Below are 15,821 nucleotides of genomic sequence, written 5' to 3' on the forward strand. Positions count from 1 at the left end.
AAAGTTGAGGAGCTGGCTACAGGTCTGGTAAGTTACATTTTGTTAGAATGATGAAATTCCACAGGAACTAGAAATTTTTTGACAAAATTAGTGAACACAAGCATTATTGAACACAACATATTACAATAACGGATGATGATGATGATGATGATGATGATGATGATGAAGAAGAATTATGGAATCACTTAAGCAACCTTGACAGAGATAGTGTCAGTGAGGTAGAATAACAAATACTTAAATACGAAATACGAAATACGAAAAGCCTGAAATCCCATAAGGGCAATGGCCTCTTACAGGAGAGTGTAGGGTGAGCTGAAGGTCTACTACACTTGGGGAGCCAGTCCAAGAGAGCTTACACTATACACTTACAAACTAAACACATAAACAAATTATACTAACTAAACACGAAAAACAATACAGACTAAACACATAAATTATGCAAACTAAACATCCACACAAAAATATGCAAACTGAACACATAAATTATAATCCGAACACAATTGTCCACACTAAACACACGATAAAAGAAAAAGAAAAAAATTGTACAAACTGAACACATACATAATCTTAACTCACACACAAACTAAATACACAAAAACCTATACCAATTGCACACATAAATTGTACAGCCTAAACACCCATACTATCTAAACTAAACGCACAAAAACGATACAATTGAACACAAAAATTATACTAACTAAATACATGAACTATACCAACTACACACGGAGTCAAACTATCCAAACTAAAACACACAAAACCATACAACTGAACACAAAAATTATACTAACTAAATACATGAATTGTACCAACTACACACGGAGTCAAACTATCCAAACTAAAACACACAAAACCATACAACTGAACACAAATACTTAAATAAAGATCAATAAATAATAAATGTCGATTTCTGGACAAGAAATTTAATATCTCATCTTAGTTTTATTTTTAAAAGTAAAATCTCCTTCTGTTCATTGTGGGTCCCTATCACCACTGCATGGCATGTCATCGGGTTGCGGAAAGAGGAAATGGCCTCCAGATATGTAGGGTAGCTGCTAATATATTGAATAAGCAGTCATAGACAGCCGATAAGGGGTGATCCTCCAGCTTAAGGGTTGGGCGAAGGCCTAACAACCCATCACCATAAAAACGAAACCCCAACATAAGCCTAAACAAATACTTAAATACATAAGCCTCGGAATGAAACTGATTCTATGGCACGACCACAGCAAAGGAATAAGTTAGAATTTATAAAACAGTTACTGGTTGTTCTGTATGGTTGTGAAACTTGAACCCTCACTTTGAGAGAGGAACAGAAGTTAAGAGTGTTTGAGAATAAAGTGCTTAGGAAAATATTGCCACTAAGAGGAATAGAATTACAAGAGAATGGAGAAAGTTACACAATGCAGAACTGCATGTATTGTATTCTTCACCTGACATAATTAGGAACATTAAATCCAGACGTAGCATGTAGCACGTATGGGTGAATCCAGAAATGCATATAGAGTGTGAGTTGGGAGGCCGAAGGGAAAAAGACCTTTGGGGAGGCCGAGACATAGATGAGAAGATAATATTAAAATGGATTTGAGGGAGGTGGGATATGATGGTGGGAACTGGATTAATTTTTCTCAGGATAGGGACCAATGGCGGGCTTATGTGAGGGCGGCAATGAACCTGCGAGTTCTCTAAAAGCCATTTGTAAGTACATAAGTAAGATCTTCTTAGTAGGAACTAATAAAACAAATTGATGAAAATTTTCTAAACAAATGAAAGATAGATTACAATCAGTCTTGACTTATTTCAGTATTTCTGAAAAGGTGCTCCTACTCTACTGTAGGAGAAGAACCAAGAGTAATTGGGAAGATTGATTTTAGTTATACACAAAAGTCTTCAAATCATATATTTTATTTAAAAATTCTATTATACACAAATATTAACAGTGATAAATTAATGCATATTTATAAATGTATGTGAATGATAAAATGTGATATGCTAATTTCCTGTGCCAATGTTGGAAATAATAAAACAGAATGAGTCAAAACTCTTTGTAGACATTATACAGTATCACGCTTTCCCATTTCGAAAATACGATGTTCACAAGGAACACCTCATGCTACACATAGAGTGCTTGTAAAGTGGGCTCTATTGGACACAATCGATTTATGGAATCAGTTTACAACAATCAACAAATCGATTATTTGAAAAAATTTTGTACATTCGAATCAATGACTTTAAATTAATTTGCTTTTAAAATCCAGTGACCTCTCCGATCAAGTGTAGTTAATGGTGAGCAGAGAGAGAGAGACACCATTAGCCTACCTTTTATGCTCTTTGTATGCAATTAATAAAATTCAGATTCAAGCAATCAATGTTATAGATTTCACGAGATTAGAAACAGTTGAAGATGTGACTGTGGTTTTTGGTAATACAGTACTTAAAGTTTGATTCTTTAGCTCTTGATTTTCTTAATATTTTTTTTATTTTGGACAATTTGTTTAAGCTGGAAAATATAGTAAACTGCAAGAAACCTGAATTAGCACCGATATGGATACTGAGTTTTAACCTAGATTAATGAAATTCATTGTAAATGCCTTTTGATTCAGTGTGAGTCCATGTCCTGAAACATTTTGTACAATTTTCGACTCATTCTGTTTTCAGCACCTTATCACACAATGACATCATTATGACCAAACTTCACATCACTGTAAGGAAGAGTTGTAGTTATATTAAGTACAGAGTTACAAAGTTATGTGATGCAAGCACCACATATTTGTTTTTCATTAACAGAAGTGACAATTAAGTATGTCTGTATCTTTTCACAAATGAGGAACAAGCCAAGGTTCACTTTTCCTACATGGAAAACTTGTAATTCTCCTTTTTTTAGTTAGTACCAGCACCGGTAGCTTTGTTATTCAGTTTTGTGTTAATACTATTTTTTCTATTTACATTTTATAGGACTAATATTTTACCCAATAAATAATACTGCCTTGCTTTATTCTTTCTATGTAATTCGCTCAGAATTTATATCTGTTATTCGATAAAATTTAATAATTATTTTAAGTTATTTGTAAGGTATTAACGAATCAGTTGGGAATATTTTGTAGGTAAAAATTCTTACAAAGCAATATCTTTTATATAAGTTACATAATATAGACCTATATATTATACTGAAAGTTATTAATCCATGTTTTTATAAAGTCGATAAAATCGTCAGCGATTATATAGGTCAAGTCGACAAAATTCTTTGGTGAACATTAAGAAATCTTAAATGAAGTAAATTCGTTGGTGATTTATATGAACTCTCAAATAATAATTAAGGGTGAAAGTGAACAAATTTTTCCTGGACGACACTGGAAAGTGAGGTCTGGTGGACTAGTTCCCACATTAAGTTAACCTATGTCCAATCTCCTGCCTTCCGACGACATACACATATTGCAAGTGTCTAAAACTTACTTCAGAACACTACTTTCCCAATTTACTTATTACTTTAATTGTTAATATATTTAGCTCACAACTTTTATATAGCAATTACTTCACAGTTTTTCTTGTCGCTGTGAATAAACCGACATATTCATGCCCTCCAGCCTACTTCAAGTTAAACATCCTGACGTCAACACTGCTTCTCAGATACTAGGTCAGTAAAATTTTTCTTTAAGATGAGTACAGGTACTATTTTTTCATTATGTGACAATATCGTCGCTTTCCAGGATAGGCTACACGAGAACTAAAATTTGTGACCACTATGATTCTGCTCAACTGATGAATTGTATATGCTTGTGAATTAAATTAATCAGCTTGCTATGTTTATGGTATTACTATACATATCTGTACCCAGTGTACCGGTACCTATATTTTTTTATCTTCATTGTTCTATATACACTTTCAACACTTATACACTGATTTACTTTTACAATTTCTTTACTGCATTAACTTTTTAGGTAGTTACCTGGCTGATTAGTTTCGAAGTTAGACTTTGGACAATGAAGGATAACACTTCGAAACTGGTCACCTAAGTAATTTCCTAAAAAGTTAACACAGTAAAGAAGTTGTAAAAGTTAATCATTGAGTATATTTTTTACTTTTTCCACATCTAAAAGCTACAATACTGACCTAAGATCTATGGAATATAATAAATGAAAAGACATGAGATTTTTACTAGGAGACTGGAAGTAAATAATAAAGAGAGTTTGATGCTATAGAGTTTAAGTTTTGTCAAAATCGGAAAAATGTATTCACCAACCCAAGATTGTGAATTTATAAAATCCCTGTTATTTTATTTCTTTTTTTTATAAACTCAGAGATGTGTTTGAAAAATGATTGAATTACTTACATTTACCAACATTGCCCGATTTTGTAGAAATTACAAAGATTTTATAGGATGACAGTACAGTATAAGTACTGGTACTTTCATTTTAACACATTTATTGCACCTGTGAAATCTGGCCATTGCATGAGACATTCCAAAGGTTAATGATGTATGAGTGTCAATACTTCAAAAATCTCCTCTGTTACTTCACACACACCACACAAACCTAAGTACAACTACGTGAATCTGCTTGACTAAATCGTCGCAATAAATAATCTAATCTGAGACATGTTCTTAATCGTATCTCTGTTATTTTTTACTTTTGTACAGTTATAAGACGAAAAGTACTTCTAATAACTACATTGTTCAACTATAAAATGAAATCAAAAGCACTGGGAAGACAAATTGAAGCCCTTTAAAAGAAATTATTTAAAAACCTAAAAAACCTAGCAAAGTAGTGGTAAATAACTCTATAGTGTTAGAAAAGAAAAGGTGCAGATTTGCCAGATCCGGTAACCTAACTTCTGATGCTTTCACGAATCCTTTTGTATTACCAGTTTATCACATCCCATTTTCCTAACATTCATGTCTTTAACATGGTCTGTGAAGAGCCAATTTTGATAAATTTCATATAATTTATTCTGTATTTACTTGTTGCACTTTGTAAAATTATACTTTCATCCTATTTTATCTACTTACTTAGCACGATCTTAAAAAAATAAAAGCTGCAATTCTTTATTATGTTCCCATACATAACTTGGGCTTTTCAGAAACCAATCAATGTAATTCAGTACAATTCCAATTTCTTTTCCTCTTTGGCAAACTCAGGATGATATTTTCAGAAACACCCAATTCAGTTTGAACTGGTACCAGTTGCCAGTTGATGGTATATGTTCACAAAGTTACATAAAAATCACCAACCAATACACAGAGAAAAGTAAGGAAATATACCTAAACTAGTCGAGTTTATCCAACCCTCGTGCAATATACTTAATCAAACTTACTTCCTTTCGAAATTACTGTTGAGGAAAAGGAGTCATGGTACATTAATCTTCTCAACAATATCAAGATACTGAATTTTAGATTGGTACCATCAGAGATTTGAAATCACTGAGCAGTCCCCTGGTTACATGAACTGAATACTATTTTAACATTTTAAAACTTTTCACAACATTTACTGGTATGTTATAGGATGGTATTCAGTTGAAAAGCCATTTAGTATTAACTCATTTTATTTTCCTGGAAAAAAGATAATCAGCATTTTTAATCAAAATGCAGTTCATCATTACTGTCCTAGTAAAAATAACAATTCAATCAAAAAATAAAATAATGTGCTTCTTTTTCCTAAATTTTGTATTTGAATTTTACAAAATCTTTAAAATCTCCAAACATTAAGTCAGTGATTACATTGATTGGCTTCTGAGCAGTCAATTTCACTCCTGTATGATGAACTTGGCTTCATGTATTTTTGATCATAAATCATTGGCCAATCTAATAAAGTGATGAGATTAATATCTAAGAATCTTTAGCAATTAATCCATTATATATTTTCCTACACCAACTGAGCTAATACAATAGTGAGATTAAGGAAATGGATGAAAGGAAAAGAATGTGGTATGGAAAATTTATAATTACTTTTTTGATATGGTGATAAGCAATTTCTTTAGGGCAAGATGGGGCTCAGCAGGTTATTACAGGAATCGTCAGATGGACATTACAGTATGGTACATATTTAGATGATGGTAGGTTTGACAAATCATCTAACGCTATTGATAAAATAACGAGACTTCGTTGCCTCTGATCATGGTCATTAACTAGATCATACAGGTACACGAGTGAATCAGTCCGTTTTAGGCCATTTTTGGAAAGCACAACCTTCTGTCATTCAGGGATGTCATAGGAATGCTAAATGGTACAACGGTATAGATTAAGGAATGGGTAACTGGCATTAGCTATGAAGATTTAATCTGTATTATATTCTCTACTAGTACAACTATTCCTACAAGCTCAGGAATTTCACTCACTTTACAACGATGAATGTTGTTAACTACTGGTAATCATAAAGATACTGAAACATTGTTTTTTATTTAGGAATTTTTGATAATTAGTTCATTCAGTACAATTTTTATTATATTTGTGGTTTATTTTTCTGAAACAACGTTGTTTTTAAGGTTCCTGGGCCCCTTGAGCTAAAACTTATTTATATATCTAAATAAAACATATTTACAGACAGTTAAACATAACAAATAGACTATAAATTAAATTTTACATTCGACATTTTCATAATAGTACACAGTTTCTGATTCAATTGTCTTTTGCAGTTTTATGATACTGTGTTTTCCAGGGAACAAATTTTCGTAATATTTTTTTAGTGAACATGATATATTTCCAGTTGAACCAGTAATAAAATAAATTTCTTTTTTATTTGATAATCTACATGCGTTACAGTTCAATCATCATCAGACACAAAATTTGCAGGTATGGTCAATTGAGACTATTATGGAATTTCACTAGCCTTGCAGAGTTGAATTAATTTTGAAATGAGACAACTGTAAGGCGAAATTAATAGCCTTCTGATGGTGGGCTATGATGAGGACTACCAGAGTTCATATGCATAAGAAATATAATATGCTTTTATATGCTCTTCTACTTATGTAGGTTGTATGTAGTTACAATAACACTGTCATAGAAGAAAAATCAGATATATTTATTTAAAATTACTGTTTTTTTCACATTATGACAGTGACAAAAGGAATGGGAGAGGAGTTAAGGAATAATTAAAAAAAAAAAAAAAAAAAGGCATGATGTTTTGGACAATTACCATATCTTTCCATTTTACAAAGTAGCCCTGACACCTCTTTGAAGCACCATGTAGAAGAAATCAATCTTCGTTGCTTGGTTTAAGAAAATTTGTTTGATGTGGCCTTATTAGTATTGTTTACCCAGTTGCAATTCTATAGTTGAAGAATTTATCAGTGTAGTTGTGAAGCTAGTCAACCAAGAGCTCGAAGCGAACCATTCCAATTTGGTCCCGCCTGCTGTAGCCAATATTATGAGCCCACGCTCTGCATTCTATCTTCACAATAACGTTTTCTGCAACAAAACAATGACATACCTGTATTCCTGTAACACTGGCTTATGCTGCAAACACAAAAGAAAAAAATAGCTTCTCCAAGCATTCTAGATTAAATTTTAAGGTATTCGTGCACTCTTGACATGAATATCTACATATTAATTAATAGTTTTCAAAATTTTACTGAGCTGACTATGGTTACAAAGAGACAGTTGTAACGCCATAGAGAAAGGTGGAGGAATAAGAACGAGATAATTAAGTTATTATCTTATTAATCAGTCTTCTTCCTCAAATTCAGAATATCACTCATGGTACAAGTTATCTCTTCTTAATGGTGATTTTTCTTTTCAGTTCATGCTAGTTGGATCAAAGACAATCATTCCCGTGCAAAATGAAAGAAACTTGACAAGGAAGTCTGAAGAAATTAACAATGCAGTGACTTCTAAATAGAAGAGAATGCTCACAATTAAGGTTAGAATTGGATCATTATATAAGTAACATTGAAGAATGTGATCCCAAAACTCACTTAGTGCATTTGACCATTTTTTAAGCTTTATATACATATAACTGTATATGATTATGTCTGAGACCTCTATCTTTATATTTTAAGCTTTTTTTCTTCTAAATCAACTTCATTCCTTGTCTAAAAGTTTGTGTTATTGTGCACGTCACTTGCAAACTCGCCCAATCTGTAGACCAGTAGATAAAAAAACTAGCCCAGTCCTTTCATAAAAATGGACTGAACGCTCTTTGAAATCACACTCTTCTACTATACACCTTGATTGCACACTTTTAACACTTAAGATTAGGTAAGTTTGTTATGGAAACAACTTTCGTGTGTTAATGTGAAACCGTGGTGATAATTCACCTTAGTAAACTAGTTTCGGCTTGATTACTAGCCATCTTCAGATACTATTCAGCTGAAAATAGCTAAAAATCAAGCCGATATTAGTCAATGAAGGTAAACTATCATCACAGTTTCACAACAACACAGGAAAGTTGTTTCTATAACAAATATACTAAATCTTAAATAAGACTAAAAAGCAACACACCAGAATAAGTATCTCATTTTAATTATTTTGAGTATGAAATAACGCACAATATACGGTATGGCAAAATTTAATAAAAATGTACTTTGTGCAACATTAAAAGCATAACATTCCCATCTTTATCATATGGAAATGAAACTTGAAGCATTAAAAATCATCTCCTTTCTGTCCAGAGCTATAGGTACTTGTTACAAATATAGAATAATTCCAGAATTCATTCCTACTAGGTACATTCTTCTTCCAAATTTGTCGATATTTAGTTATGTGAGTTAATTGAAATAGGTGTAGCTTGGACTTTTTCCATCGCAAATATCACAACATGGTACTGTCATCTTTAGGTGAACAGAGAAGAAGTTAGGATATCCAACTTTTTGGGGATAGTTACACCTAAAGATAACAGATATGCGACATCTCATTGATTATTTGTAAAGATGAAAATGAATAGGCACAGGTAACATGTTCTTCGAACACTTATGTTCATCTGGAGATTCAACCTTTGAAATATTTTTATAAGTAAGTGCTTCATCAGTAATTGAAAAAAACCCAAACAAAACTGATTTGTTTTCTCTCTTAAAAGTTGACACAATCGATTGCAATTCTCCTTCTATGATACCCATTATTTCTTTGCTTGCCGTATTTTATGATAAAGTATTTAATTTGAAATTTCTTTTATGAATATAATTTCAGTTCTGCACGTACAGTCAATTTTAGTAAATTAAGCATATTGTCTGTGATTCACTATCGTAATAACTTAAGAGTGGGTTCATATTCGGTGTTAAGAATTGGAATCGATTTAAACACATAGCTTAGCACTGGTGGCAATAGTCTATAAATTTCCATTCTAGCACATCTGTGAACTAAATGATAACGGTTATTTATAAGAAACGTTAAAGATTTTTATTCACATACTTTTTTCAGCACAAAAGAGATGACATCCAAAATAGTTTCTCTGTTTTTAGATTATAATACAGTGTGTCTGTGTGCGTGCGTGTATGTGTATGTGTGACTAATGGTGGAAGCAACCATACATATCTGCCACTTAATTTATAGACTTTCATTCATAGATTTCATTTTACTTGCAATTAATTTTATAAAAATTACGTATATATTTCTGTTATAAACTCATTATGTAAAGGATTCTGGGGATGTTTTACTCATAACTACTTAATTTTTCTCCAATTAGTTGACTACAGTTATGTATGATCATAGTAACTTCTTATGTCTCATATCCTCCTCCTTTCTGATAATGTAGAGAAGAATGCGTTATAGAATGGATCAAAGCTCAAAAGTGTGAAATTTATCTATTTGTTATTCCATAAGCTTAAGAAGTTATAAATGTAGTCTACATTAATTTTATTATTATTAAGAGTATTGGATTGGACTCCGTCCATTTTTGGTAAAAAGAAGTAATGTAAAAAACTTCACAACATTTAGAAGTTGGACTGGCCTTCTATGCCCAAGGTTGCGGGTTCGATCCCGGGCCAGGTCGATGGCATTTAAGTGTGCGTAAATGTGACAGGCTCATGTCAGTAGATTTACTGGTATGTAAAAGAACTCCTGCGGGACAAAATTCCGGCACATCCGGCGACGCTGATATAACCTCTGCAGTTGCGAGCGTCGTTAAATAAAAAAACATAACATAACATTTAGAAGTTGGATCTATTTTCGCCTTCCAACAAAAAGCAGGGCATGAAATAAATATCTTACTCATACCAGTCGTTACAAATGGCTAAATCCAAGTAACTGACAAAAAAAAAAAAAATTAAACTTTCGAATCATTGTGGATATTTTTAATACACGTATTTTTTTTCAGCAGTAATGGAAAAATTTTATTAAAACCTCTTCTAAATATTCAGTCTTTCTTTCTACCTCTTTAGAACAACACATGAATGATTGTTGATATTATAATAATAAATGTTATATATAATGTTTCATTTATTGAAGTCTCCTGAAGATATTTGATATATTTCAAATGGGGATATTTAAAACACATTGTGTCAAGCATCTCTCGACATAAATATTTACAAATAGATACTTAATCATTTCGAAGTTATTTTAAGAAAAGGAAATAGGAAAGTCTAAAAATCACTTATATTGATTATTTCATTATTAGAAACCAACTTGTAAAAGAATTTCAGTATACAATAGGTAAGCAAATTGAAGCAACTAAAACAAGAAAAAAAAGTAAACGTTATTAGTAACTCATCTGACGAAGAATTACTTGTGGAAAGATATTTCTCGATATTCCTCTAGTACCAGTAATGAATCAGTTTCTAATTTCGAATATTTGTTTTATACCTCTGGCAAATGATGATGCATTTAAGTTAGATATCATCAGAGACAGTGTGTTTCTTTCTTGATTGCATTGAGGAAAAAACATCTGTTGATAAATGAAAATGAAAGTTTATTAAGCGTGTCGAAAGAAAGAAGTTATAGTGGTCTTATAACGACGTCAGTATGATTGATAATGAATTTAAAGAGAAAATATGTTGTCTGCGCTCGAAATTCAAATAAAAAATGAAATTTGTACAGGTTATACAAGTGTGCGTGCGTGCGTGCGTGCGTGCGTGTGTGTGTGCGCGCGCGTCTAATGCTCTGGATTTAACAATGAAGTCATCATCCTTCTTGCTTCCCAGTATTTTGATGGAAGGTCCACAAATGTCCTAAGAGTTTCACAATTAGCCAGATGTTCCATCTCTATGTCCTCTTCTCTGGTGCACAGTAAGCATTTAGGTGAATTCAGTACTCCAATACGATGGAGGTGTTTACTGAGGCAATCATGACCAGTAATCAACCTAAACATGGCCATGGCAGATTTTCGAGGTAGATCAGGAATTAATTTTGGAGGTTAACAAGTAGAATAAACAGAAGTATAGGTATTCCAGTATGAAGCTAGTGCTAGGCTGTATCAAGTCTCTCTAAATTGAGGAGGTTTGGTACAATTTGCAGATTTAAGTAATTTAAAATATGAATTACAATATTAGTAATTTTCTAATTAAAGTGCAATAATATACAGACGCCATTTATTAGAATCCTGTAAATACTATGTAGAGTGGAAGTGAAATAACCCTGCATATTTTCAGACCGAATAGCTCATGTTGTATGTAACAAAAAAGTGTAATACCGTATTGGTGGAAAGTTCATAGTTTTCTCAGAAAAGAATGTCTTTTTCCAAATGTTTAACATCTTATTCAGTAATTATTGTAAGTAGGACTGCGAATTTTGTCCATATCGATAGGAAATCTAATAAAGAATCATTTATTCCTCCGGTGTATTTCAATAGTGTGGACGGTTTTCGTGTAAATTTAATTTTAAAAATATTAATTTCAAGCCACTGAACAATGCAACCAGATTGCAACATTGCAGCCAGAACTTGAGGCCTGAGATACCGGTAGTTCACATACGTACAGAGACAGACCTGAGTTAGTTGACCTCTTACATCTGTATTACGAGAAGAAAGAGAAGTGTGTTAGATGAGATGTTGCCAGACTTCTGAAACTTTCAACTTAATTTTCTAATTAACCATGAATTTAATCACAAAATGTAACATAGGTTTTCAGTTCGTTTAATTGTACCCTATCGCCCCTTTCAATCTGCAGGATTATTTTACTTTCACTCTGTATAATATAAAATATTGCTATTTCAAAAGTGTATGTAGGATATAGACTTCTAGGTTATGATCTGTGGTCAGGTGACCAGATAACACTAGATACCGTACTTAGTTTCTCCTGTATTTGATTGCTTAATACCTGTCTCATTAACCTTACTCGATGGAATCAAAATTATGTTCACAATCGACATTGTATATGATTCACCTAAAATTGGATGGTGTTTGGGAAAAGGGAAAAAGACTTAACTTCCTTTACCCAAACATTATCGAATTACTGAACTCTTCCAAAACTAAGTAAATACTCACTCTTAATACTTTTGAAATGCAGTGCAATTAGAGGACTGAGGTAGTTCTGCTGCCTTGTGAAGGGGTAGTAATATCCTGGGAATCCCTGGTGAGGAAAATATTCTATTTCTCCCTGATTCTCCTTGTCAGGTCTCTTCTCGCCTTCACAGCTCACCCACACAGTATTCAGCTGCGAAACAAAACACAATGTAACTGATGAGTGCCTGCCACCTGAATGACATGATGCATACATAAGTATGATTATATGTGGTTAACAACATTGTCTTGTGTGTAAAATTCCAAGTAGCACACATATTCCGCCATTTTTTTTTTTTTTTTTCCATCTCCATATTATCATCTGTAGGCTGTAATTTTCGAGTACTTATATCTTTGCTTATGAATCTTAAACTTCTCATCTTAGAATAAATTTCCTACCTCATTAGGACGTTTCTTCACCAATTCTGTAATACGCTTCCTCAAGTCATCTGGCATTTTATCTGGAAGTTCTTTCGCATTCTTGAAATATTCTGGTTCCCATTTAATTATCTGTAAAATGAAGTACATAATATATTATTAATATTTGCAACTTATCCACTACCTTTCAGGATCACATTCTTAGTATTGTTTCCCTCAGGATGAAAATGAAGTAACAGGTCATTTGATGTAGATTTACAGTACTGGTATGTAAGAAACCATGCCTCTGATTGGGAGGGCTCTTAATAACATTACAAATCATTTCTTCGTCTGCTTCATCCATTGCAGAAAAATGTCTGCATGCACTGCTAGACTAATGTAATATATCTTTCACTGTGAGAATATATAATTTCTCATTCTACATTTTGCGGTTTCTCAACCATTATCATGTTACGAGTAAAATTATTGTTTGATACCATAAATAGGATTAAATTAATAGAAATTTTGCCGAAAGATAATGTCCCCAATCAATTAATAACAACAATGTTTAATATTTTGTAAAGAAAACTACATCACAATACAAGTAAGAGATAAGATAAACTTTCCAAATGGAATGTTATAAATCAAGAAATACGTCAAGGATGTTGCTCCCTTATTATTTATAATATTGTAAATTTTATTAGTTACAACAATGTAATTTATTCCTCACAACAATAATTCCTTTCTACAATTCGCCTTAAACGCTCTCGGCAACAATTGGATCTTCACTCAACACCGTATTCGTTATAGCACTCCACCGACGACAATGACAATTTACTTGGACTAGTACGAACAACAATTAACTGTTAATCTTAACTAATATTTACAAAGCACTATTTACAAATCAGAACTACCAGTTGTCAGTTCACAGTTCTTCTATCTCAGTCACTCGAGTTCACAGCATCTCGAACCACAGACCTCCAGAGACAGTTCACTGTACTCGAACTCGGGTCCCTCCAACTGCGGCCACTGCACTCGAACTCAGGTCCCTCCAACTGCGGTCCACTGCACTCGAACTCAGGCCTTCGGATGCTGACGCAGATGCGGACGCACACTCGAGTCGAACTCTGGCTTGCTTGCTCTGGCTTACTCACTGACGGAGTAACTGAAAACTCTGAAGACTCTGTCTAGTTCGCTGGCGCCTGCTCTTTTATAGCAAAATCATAGTTGCGAGAACCTTCTACAGGTGTGTAGAGAATTATCTCAATATCTCTACATCGACAGACGTCTGGAATAATCAGGAAGGTCGTTCCACATCCACTGCGTAGCAGCTGCGCGCGCAGACTCGTCGCGTGACGTAATACACCCTCTCTCCCTTCTCTCCACCGCGCGACGTCACTCAATGTTCCGTGGAGCCCGTGCGATCTGCTTTCTTGCGGGACGCTGGTCGTGAGTTCGATTCTCACGTCGCTGTCACATTGCCCCCTCCTTAGGGCTGCTCGTCCCGGGCAGTCCCTTGGTAGGCTGCTAATCGGTCCAGCGTTTGGGGTCCTCCGGCTGCTCCCTCCTTATGGTGGCGCCACCCCATCCTTGGCTTGGCTGGGCAGCGATACTCGTACTGCGTGGGCGCCATCTTGCTCTTCCCCTTGGCCCTCCAAGGAGAGCTCGCTGGCCACGGGTTGGTCCTCGGCGTCCATCAGGAACACTTCATCCCGACCAAGACGGAGTATACGGCGCCGGACGTCCACCGTCGCATCGAGTAACCGCATGGCGTCGAGTCCTAGGACGACGTCCTCGGTGATGTTGGCGACGAACACCCACATCTCCAGTTTCCTCTTCCCCAAGGTCAGGTCCAGGAAGACCTCTCTCTGGATGGGCAAGCTCTCGCCTGAAGCAGTCCGTAGCTCGTATTGGCGCAGCGGCGTCCTCCCAGGTAGGCCCCGCACGACGTCTGGTCTGGCGATAGTGAGCATCGCCCCGGTGTCCACCAGTACTCTGCATGGACGGCCTTTTATCCGTCCTTCAGCAATCAGCCCATCGTCGCACCTTCTGTCGACCGGTTTCAGGACGAGCCGAGGGGACGGTGATGATGGCGCCGACGTGCTCCTCCTAGCATCGGCCCCCTCTCTCTCCTGACTGTTGCCAGGTCGGTCGCAACTCCTCCGCAGGTGCCCAGGTTTACCGCAGGACCAGCAGGTGGGCACCCGTCGTCTCCGTTGCTCAGGCGACTGTTGGTTTCTCTCAGTGTCAGCCACCTCTCTCTCCTGCCGGTGGCCGGAGCGGTCGCAGTCCCTCCTTAGGTGTCCCGGTCTCCCGCAGGACCAGCAGTTGGGCGTCCGTCGTCTCCGCCGCTCCGTTGACTGTTGGCGCTCCTCGACGTCGGCCACCTCTCTCTCCTGCCTGTGACCGGATCGGTCACAGTCCCTTCTCAGGTGTCCCGGTCTGCCGCAGGACCAGCAGGTGGGCGCCCGTCGTCTCCGCCGCTCCGTTGACTGCTGGCGCTCCTCGACGTCGGCCACCTCTCTCTCCTGCCTGTTGCCGGATTGGTCACAGTCCCTTCTCAAGTGTCCCGGTTTGCCACAGGACCAGCAGGTGGGCACCCGTCGTCTCCGCCGCTCCGTTGACTGCCGCTCAGGTGGCTTCGGTTGGCGCCCCCCAGCATCCGTCGCCGTGACGCTCCTGATCCAGTGCGGTGCTGAGACTCCCGCCGCCGACTTGGCCGCCTCCATCCTGAGGGCCGCCGCCAGAGCTGCGTTGATGGTGCGATGCTCTGCCAAGAGTAGCTGTTGCTTTATTTCCGGGTCTCGAACTCCGCTGCCGAAGGTGTAGGCCGCCTCTCCAGCGATGAAGTCATTAGGTAGGCCCCTGAGCGCCTTATGGGCCAGTTGTTCCACCGCCATCGCGAATTCTTGCAGGGACTCGCCTGACTGTTGGACCCTCGTTTTTAGTTGGGTCCTAAATGCTGCAGCAAGTTGATGGTCACCATAACGTCCCTCCAAGGCCGCCATTATCTCAGCGGCTGTCCCATCTTCTGGAACGCTGTGAAGAATCTCCGACGCCTGTCCCTGAAGCGCGGCCAGCAGCTGAGTAGTTTTCTCTGCTGGC

At 36.3% G+C, this 15,821-nt stretch overlaps 1 protein-coding gene across 1 annotated transcript in view; it reads right to left on the bottom strand.

Moving 5' to 3' along the window:
• The window catches only part of LOC138705614 (sodium/potassium-transporting ATPase subunit beta-2-like), a 107,281-nt gene that overhangs the window by 60,025 nt on the left and 31,435 nt on the right, over positions 1-15,821 (bottom strand). The window contains exons 5-7 of the mRNA XM_069834214.1: positions 12,759-12,869; positions 12,345-12,513; positions 7,305-7,399 (exon numbers count right to left, since the gene is read on the bottom strand). Coding sequence (XP_069690315.1) covers positions 7,305-7,399; positions 12,345-12,513; positions 12,759-12,869 — 375 coding nt within the window. The remainder of the gene's footprint in view (positions 1-7,304; positions 7,400-12,344; positions 12,514-12,758; positions 12,870-15,821) is intronic.

Source organism: Periplaneta americana, chromosome 9, assembly GCF_040183065.1.
Source record: "Periplaneta americana isolate PAMFEO1 chromosome 9, P.americana_PAMFEO1_priV1, whole genome shotgun sequence".
Lineage (NCBI taxonomy): Eukaryota > Metazoa > Arthropoda > Insecta > Blattodea > Blattidae > Periplaneta > Periplaneta americana.